Source organism: Oryzias melastigma, linkage group LG21 (assembly GCF_002922805.2).
Source record: "Oryzias melastigma strain HK-1 linkage group LG21, ASM292280v2, whole genome shotgun sequence".
Taxonomy (NCBI): domain Eukaryota; kingdom Metazoa; phylum Chordata; class Actinopteri; order Beloniformes; family Adrianichthyidae; genus Oryzias; species Oryzias melastigma.
Window position 1 is genome coordinate 10,900,797 of NC_050532.1, and position 8,649 is coordinate 10,909,445.

Below are 8,649 nucleotides of genomic sequence, written 5' to 3' on the forward strand. Positions count from 1 at the left end.
TGTCAAATTTTAATTCACCGTCTCTTTATTTACAGAAAAAATTGCTAAAGCAAAACTTTGATGCAATATGAGGAGGACTAATTTGGACGCCACATTTTACAATGTTCTTGCTTTTTTTTAACTCAGAGCTTTACTTTGCCTACAACTTTAGGTCCATTCTTTGGCATTAGAAGATAAAAGAAATAACTAGAAGTTTTCAGAAACTTCTTTCTTTCTTGTGGTGCTTTTTATCCCCATAAAATAACTGACCTTTGAGACGGTGTTTAAGACACAGTAAGGAAGTTGACGTAATTTTGTTTCAGCTGCATACTTTGGATCATTTTTTGCATTTAGTAGAAAAGTAGCTGCAGTATTTATGCATGGTGGTAAAAGTATATGAGAAATATTCCGATAAAACCATACACACCTAGACCTTTCATAAAAATCTTAATGAATGTTAGAATGTTTCCATTATCTTTTGACTGATAAAAATGTTTTGTTTATACCTAAAACTAAACTGTTTTTTAGTTTGCACTTGTTTGAATAGTAACTATTTTCTAGGTGATGTCTGGAGGAGTTGCAAGCAATCAGTACATCCGTAAGACACTGACAGTTCTCACTGAAAAGACGGGACTTCGCCTGCTCTGTCCCCCGCCCAGATTCTGCACTGACAATGGCGTGATGATCGCGTGGTGTGTGCATATAAGCTTCACAGGATCATCAATAAAAAACAGGTTTTATTGCTTAATTTAACCCAGGGCTGAACTGATAAACACCCTTTCTCCCAACCAGGAATGGTGTTGAGCGTCTAAGAGAGGGGAAAGGAATTCTGTCTCCAAATGAGGATGTCTGTTATGAGCCCAAGTAAGTAATACAAAACACTGATGGTTTTTAGCTTTTTTTACAAACTGATATGAACAATGTCCTCACAATGTTTCAGGGCCCCACTAGGTGTCGACATCTCTGCAAAAGTGAGAACAGCAGGGATCCGGTTACCATCAGGCAGGATGAAGATCTCTTTCTGACAGACGAGACTATTTGATGATTAATTGCAAATCTATTTATTCGGAATGTTGCTAGTTTTATTTACAGTGAATAGTTTTTGTCAAAGGAAAAGAAACATTGATTGAGATATGCTTTTTTAAAAAGTGGCTTATACAAGAATAAAAAACTGATTTTTTTTGTTTAAAGAAATACTTGATTTTTATTTAATTTCTGCTACAGTTGTACATGTAACTTTATTTTTGTAGGAAAGGTTCAATTTCTCCATGTTATTGGTTAGTATTAAAACTATAGCATCAATGTTCTGGTTGTGCACAAATACATCAAGAAGAAATTGTGTGATTGAACTCTGTCCACTCTTTGCAAATCTTATTTCTTCATGCATTTACAGTGTTGGACAAAAGTGTTGGTACCCCTCAGTTAAAGAAGGACAAACCCACAATTCTCACTGAAATCACTTGAAACTTACAAAAGTAACAATAAATAATTTTTTTTTTGAAAATTAAACAATCAAAATCAGCCATCAATTTTAAATTGTTGCTTAACATACTTATTAAAAAAAACAAACTACCGGTAATTAAACAGGCCTGGACAAAAATGATGGTACCTCAATAAAAGATTGAAAACTATTTGACCAGAGTGACATGATTAACTCAGGTGTGTCCTTTAATTGACATCACAGGTGTTTTATTTATTGTTACTTTTGTAAGTTTTGAGTGATTTCAGTGAGAATTGTGGGTTTGTCCTTCTTTAACTGAGGGGTACCAACAATTTTGTCCACGTCTGTAACTCTTACTAATTAATAGTAAAATACTTCCCTCTAATGGTAAGTTTGTGAAAGCACCTTAGATTTGCATTACTCGGTCAAAAGTTCTCGAGGGGGTGTCAGAAAGTGGGAGAAAACTTTTTTCATTTTGGGGGGCTTTCTAAGCCAAATGAAATAAATATAAAATATAATCAATTCTCTCAAAAGTGCATCACAACCCTACACTTACGGTGTTTTTTACTGAAAACTTATGCAGCTGGAACCAAAGAAAAATATATTGTCAGTATAAGACCTTTTGGTAGTTTCACCAAAATCCTGTGTAAATAAAAAAAAACTAACAATTGGAAATATTAAAACATGCTTGGTTAACTTGGAACATTTAAGGGTGGACACACTAGCAAAGGTCATTTGTTGCTAAGAGACCATGCCTGTTGTATGACTTACCAGTTCACTAGTTGCCACCACATCAGTGGAGCTCAACTACATTCTGTCAAGCTTTAGAGACTGATCCAAAAAGATGAAAAACAGTCCAAAAAAGCAGAACAATCACCAAAACCAGGCGGTGCAGGCCTGCCTGGAAAGCTGTGACATGGCAATCAAAAAATTGTAACACAAATAAAAGGAACTTAGCAGAAAGCTAGCAATTTTGCATGTTTACAGGTTGCTTTTTACATTGCTTGCACCTTTTAGCTTCACAGAAATCATTTATTCTATCAGCTCTTTGTTCAGAACTTTTTGAGCCATCAACAAAGAATTTGTAGTTTTAAAAAAGTTATTTTTGTGTCAGAGTTAGTAAAGTACTGTAAATGGAAAGAAAAAAAATCTAAAATCTGCAGTGTGGAATTATTAAAAAAATAAATTGGGACAAAATAAAAGAAAATTTAATAAGCTTATTTGAAGAGCCAAATTAAGATAACTATTAGAGTTAAATTTATTGCATAAGATTTGGAAACAGCAAGAAAATGTGAATTTGAACATTAAAGTATTACATTTTCATGTTTTTTTTAAATGCAGTTTGCCGTTTTTATTTTATAGTGATTTAATAGTTGCAATTCTTTTAATTCCTAAATAAAATGACATCTTACATAATACTTTGCATTTTAATGCGTAATTTAATTAGTTATTTGTCACAGTAATCCTTGTTTTTCAATTTTTTTTTTTACAAAACACTATTTTCATCTAAAGATCCCCATAGATCCTCCAAAAACCCCAAGATTAGTAGTCAAAACAAGGAAAAAAATTACTTTGTCAGCAAACAATAAAAATGAACCAGCCTGTTTTTTGTTCTGACACATTTATTTTAAGCACACACTATTATTAGAGTATCACAGCTCAGCATATCACTTGAAATAATTACACTAAAACTAGATGTCTACAAATAAAAATAACCACAGTAGACTGTTTCTTATAGAAAATGCTCAAAATTGTCTTTATTTTTAAATCTACTAACTAAATCTATTTTTAAAAATTACAATTTTCCTCAAGTAAAAAGATTGAGGACTTCCACAGACTTTTATAGTAAAGGGGATGTTCAAACAATAGTTTGGAAAACACAGAAAACCACATTTCACAAAGTGCTGAGATGGACTGAAAGTGGTTTTTTAAAAACAAATGAGAGGACTTCAGTGAAAAATGACACTAAAGCTCGTCGTGCTCATAAATATTATACTCCTTGGAGCTGATCAGCCCATCTCTGTCTCTGTCGCTCTTGCGAAAGATGTCAGCAATGATCTTCTCATAGAAGGGCTCGTCCCGCGGCTTCCCACCTTTTTCGTACTCCAGCTTCAGGTATTCTTTAACCTGAAAGCAGAGAAAAAAAAAGTAAGAGACAGTTAATGATTGAGGAAATATAGTTACTTTTTGTTAAAATAAAAACACAGAAAATATTGTTGCTTATAAAGATCCGACTTTAATTTTGTTTTACTTTTCATATTGATCACCATCATTCAGATCATCCTAGATATTGGTACTAATAGGCCTACAAAAGTCAAGTCTTGGTGTGACGTAAAGGCTTGGAGACGCAGTTAATAGTTAACAGGATGTGCGTCTGGGATAATTAAATGTGCTTTCAATATGAAGCAATCCTTTTCATTTTAGTGAAACACCTGCAGAGAGTTAACAATGCGAATGCAACAATGTCACCTTTTGTAAAAAATACATTATTTCAAATACTTGGAAATTAAAAACTACAACAATTATTCAGATAACCATGGAGTAAATAATGCTAATACATCAAATAAACTGTTTAATCACTTAAAATCACTACATCCATTAAATTCTTCCCACCATAAAACTGAGCGGCCCTTCTTCTTTAGTGTTACCTTCAGCAGTAAATACTTATAAATACACCAACAGTGCCCTCTAGTGGTTGTTGCTATTTATTTTACAAAATCACACAAGTCACACTTGAGTATACAGTTGCAAAAAATGCATGCGAGTCTTTTGGGATTACTTGGATTTATGGATGAATGTGTTATAAAATATGTTCTGGTCTTCTTCTAAGTTGCATCACATGATAAACACAGTTTGCTTCAAGTAATAAAATGTAAGATTTTGTGTTTTTACTGAACAAAATCTGTGAACATTCTAAGTGCATGGTGGATAAAATATGTGTGAACCCTTGGATTTAATAACTGGTTGACCTTCCTTTGGCAGAAATAACAAGTTGAAGTTGTATTGGTTTAAACGGACTGTGTTTATCATGTGATGTGACTAAGATGAAGAACATATTTTATGACAAATTCATGCAGAAATCCAAGTAATTAAAAGATTCACATACTTTTTCTTGCAACTGTAAGTTTTATTCTTTAGTCTTAAAAATATTCAGTAATAAGCAAAATAAAGTTACTATAGAGTTTAAAAATGTGCACACCTAAAATGTGCTAATCTATTAGGTCCAATTAGATCACTCATATTTAAGTGTACAGAGCCAAATAATGGGTTACACAGTTATCTTCACCAGTTTGGAAACAAACTCACATTTTTTTTTATTGTATTATAATTATTATATATAATTTATATTAATGGAAACATTTCTTTAACCTGGTTATTTTTCTTATACTCTAAATCTTTTTCCCGCTACCTGAATTACTTCAGATTGTGATGTACTGACCTCAGCTTTGGTGAGTGTTTTGTCCTTATCAAGGTCTATTTGGGTGAAGGCCTCCATGCTGCGAGGCCCCCTGGATACAGACAGAACTTCAACTTCAAAGACCACGGTGGCATTCGGGGGCACCGGACCTTCCCAAAGATGGATGAAAGAAGAAATGATATGACTTCAAAAACACAAAACTCCTTAAATGATTCAATCATGTCCTATTTGTGAAAACTCAAGGCTCACCGTTAAAAACAGTCAAACGTGAAAGAAAGAAAAGTGCAAATAGAGATGCATACAACTTGCAAAAGTTTTGAAAGAAAAAAGTTAGTTTTAATTTTAGCTGTTAAATGATTTGTTTCATTCCACAACTCTGTTTTGCTTTAGCAGTTTGTGAATAACTTTGTTAAATTGTGAAAAATTGGGTTCAAACTTGTAATCCCAGGCAGCTGCATGGACACCAGAAAATAAGGTTTCTTTAAAAGGTTTGAGGAAAGCTGTGTTAGTAGTAAACTCTACGCATGCAAGGAAGATATGTGATAAGAAACCTTTCCACCTCTGCACATGCTTGCAGGACATGCCATTGGAAGATGAGGCGCAAACACTGCAAGGGATGCGACGCCCTTCAGTTAAAGAGCTGTAAAAGAGGACAACAAAGCTGTGACAGCAATTATTATTCAACAGTTTTAAGAAAGTACAGATAAAAATCAACACTACTAACTTAAAGTCCCACTCCGATCATTTTTTTAAATCAATATTCAATGCGTTTCCAGTGATTTTAGAATTTTGAAGTATGATTATGCCGTTTTTAGCCAAAATAAAAAAAAAAAACCTGTTGTTTTTATAGGACACAGCTTCTGCAGAGCAGCAGGAGTTCTTTAGAAATTCACAATGATTTGAATAAAGAAAAACTCAAACGCAATTTTTAAGCTTAATTTTCTTTCCACCATTAGGAGAAAAATGTCACTAGAACAAGTTCAAAACACAATTTTCATCGGGTGGGTCTTTAATTAATTTTTTGGGGAAAAATGCAACTGGAAAGCCTTTATGTGGTCTTACCTTTTCCATTTACACCAAAAGCCAGGTCTGAGGGAACAGTTATTTTTCTCTTCTCTCCGACACACATGTCCATCATTCCTATGTCCAGGCCCTTGATGACTTGACCCACTCCAAGCACAAACCACTGGGGATGGCCATCTTTGTCAGACCGACTGAAAAATAGTTTATTTTAAATATAACAATCTTGGTGGCTGATGAACTTAAAAAAATAGGGTGACTGGACATACCTAATGGTTCCAGATGCAACAATTACAAAGAGTTTCTAATTAAAGCTTAAACACATTCACAACACATGCATCACTTTTACTTTTTTAAATCAGCTTTAAAGAAGCAAATAAAAGCAATAGATGTGTTATTTTCCAGATACTACCTGCAGTAAAACTGGGATCCATCCAACAGGTACCCGTCGTAATGGGCGTTGATCAGGTCTCCTTTCTTGCTTTTCTGAGAGCATTCCTCAGGTTTAAACACAACTTCGCTCTTGACCTCATTGAGAGGCTCATCGGCTGCAGCCAAAACGGACAATAAATCGAATTGTGACGACGCGAAAACGTACAATATGCAGCAAACAAGCGTCCACATCGTGAAGCTGTGTGTGTGTAGTCGTGGCAACTCCAGAAAGTGACGTGTTTTTGGCTGCAGGGACTTTAGCTTGAATATTTTATCCCTGTGTTTTGATTTCCAGGTTTTAAGCTTTCAGCCACGCAATTTCCCTATATTTGTTTTACCATTATTCCTTTATTTTAAAGTTAAAATAAATATGTACAATAAAGGGTTTCTTCTTAATGTTTATCAGAGAGCAGCAAACGTCACTTCATTTTTCTGTGCCTGACAGACTAGTCTCAGGGCTTATATAAAGGATCAAAACGACAGAAGCATGGATACCAATCATAGACTGTATATAGGAATACATAGAATATTATTTTTACAGTCTATGATACCAATCCGTGTATCATTTGTTCATTCGTTTTTCAACTTAAAATCGGTTAAAATTTTCAATTCAAAATCCAAAACGAAAAAAAGGTTGGTTTTTCCTTTTTTGGTTTCCGATTTTAAGTTGAAAAACGAATGAACGAATGATACACGGATTCATACCTAACACGTTTTAGAATGTAGGTTTTCCAATCATTTGGCTCCACATGGAGCCTTTACATTTTTAAAAGTGACAAAAACAAAGTAATATTACCTTACATAGAACCGACACGGCTATCTAGATAAAGTGCTGCCTGTACCACAATATGATCAATATGTGAGATCAAAATGCATATTTTCTATAACATTTTACTTCCAATTCATTTTTTTTGTTGAAAAGAAAAAGCAACAACTTTACTTAAAGTGTTTAAAAATTGGAATAATGTAGAATTCTACATTATAAATAATACACGTGTAAACTGATGAGAAGAGACACAACAGTGTCACCAATTAACACCACTGTTGTCTGGGATGAGATACATGTCCATTAGAACTAGAACATGCAGATTCAATAACACCTTTGGCAGAGGTGTGACCTCTATAGCCCACTGTTCTCATTCTTTTCAAGTACAACCCACATGCAAACTACTGAGTCAGATGAGCTACATCTTTACATTTTCTTTAAATATAATATAATATAATATAATATAATATAATATAATATAATATAATATAATATAATATAATATAATAATGATTATACAAAGTGTAGTACCAGTGAAAAACAGCAGAGGGCAGCAATTGCCACTAGAATCCTGGTGTTGTGAAAACAAAGAAGAAAAAGAGCGATCGTTTTAACCAATGGGAGCGGTTGGGGGCGTTGACGTAAGGGTTCTTTTTATTTTGGGACACCGGCATTTCTGTGAGTCATCGCCTGCACAGACGCTACAGACTGTAGGGAGCTGTCGTTATCTGCCGTTCATTTACCACAGTCGTATTCGGAGCCACGCATTTCTCTCTCATTGCCTGACAGGATTGAGATGTTACATTTTAGGGTTTCGACAATCTTGAAGGAGTCTTTTGAAGCCACCCTCAAGCGTCCTTTCCCCATCTTTAATCAGAGGAGCTGGTTGCCGACCCGCCGCCGCCGCTGCTGCTGCTTCAGTACGGTCTCATGTGATGCCAGACTTGTGTCCTCTCGGCTGAATGTTCTCCACGCAGCTCCTCTCCGCACCGCACCCTGCGCCGCCCCGGTCCGCCTGTACTGCGTGAAAACTGAAGGCGCTCCGGTGGAGCCCGATGACCACGTGAAGAAAGATGGTTCTGGGAGCGAAGAGAACGAAAAGTACGTCTTAATTACGCATTCATAGCACCTTGCTAGTGGTAATAGCATGTCGTGACGCAAAGTATGCGCAAGCGGATGCAGCCCCGGTTTACCGCCAGAAGCTACTGTAATGACAGCGATGGTTAGCTAACTGAAAAAGCGATGGTAATTAGCTAACTGAGACAGCGGTGATAGTTAGTTTACTCTGACTATAACTCACGAAAACATTTTTATTATTTATTTATCAATTTAAGAGCTCCATAAAATAATGTTACCCTAATTTGAATTATTATTGTTTGGTAAAATTATTTAGTTTTCATAATAATTAATTAGCGAGACGTGAGGTTGAAAAACGGACGAAATCAAATAACGGACATCACGGTAAAACAAGTGTTGGGTAAATTACTTTAAATGTAATTGATTACTTTAGTTTAATTGATTATAATTAAATTGCTTTACTCATTACTTATTTTCAAATAAGTAATTCACTTCTCGTTACTCCCCCCCCCCCCC

At 34.9% G+C, this 8,649-nt stretch overlaps 3 protein-coding genes across 5 annotated transcripts in view; 2 read left to right on the forward strand and 1 right to left on the reverse strand.

The window, feature by feature from the left end:
• The window catches only part of osgepl1 (O-sialoglycoprotein endopeptidase-like 1), a 3,154-nt gene extending 1,836 nt beyond the window's left edge, over positions 1–1,318 (forward strand). The window contains exons 5-7 of the mRNA XM_024286755.2: positions 541–671; positions 772–843; positions 920–1,318. Coding sequence (XP_024142523.1) covers positions 541–671; positions 772–843; positions 920–1,004 — 288 coding nt within the window. The 3' untranslated portion in view covers positions 1,005–1,318. The remainder of the gene's footprint in view (positions 1–540; positions 672–771; positions 844–919) is intronic.
• Positions 1,319–3,148: 1,830 nt separating this feature from the next.
• fkbp7 (FKBP prolyl isomerase 7) lies at positions 3,149–6,529 on the reverse strand. The gene is made up of 4 exons (XM_024286093.2): positions 6,271–6,529; positions 5,901–6,052; positions 4,860–4,987; positions 3,149–3,547 (listed from the first exon to the last, which is right to left on the reverse strand). The coding sequence occupies exons 1-4, from the start codon at positions 6,480–6,482 to the stop codon at positions 3,386–3,388; spliced, it is 654 nt and encodes a 217-aa protein (XP_024141861.1). The 5' UTR covers positions 6,483–6,529; the 3' UTR covers positions 3,149–3,385.
• Positions 6,530–7,706: 1,177 nt separating this feature from the next.
• glsb (glutaminase b) overlaps positions 7,707–8,649 on the forward strand; it is a 27,390-nt gene continuing 26,447 nt past the window's right edge. For 2 of the 3 annotated variants that reach the window (XM_024286091.2, XM_024286092.2), the window contains exon 1: positions 7,707–8,157. In XM_024286091.2, the coding sequence (XP_024141859.1) occupies positions 7,853–8,157 (305 nt within the window). In that variant the 5' untranslated portion in view covers positions 7,707–7,852. The remainder of the gene's footprint in view (positions 8,158–8,649) is intronic. The other variant, XM_024286090.2, reaches the window with a different exon arrangement.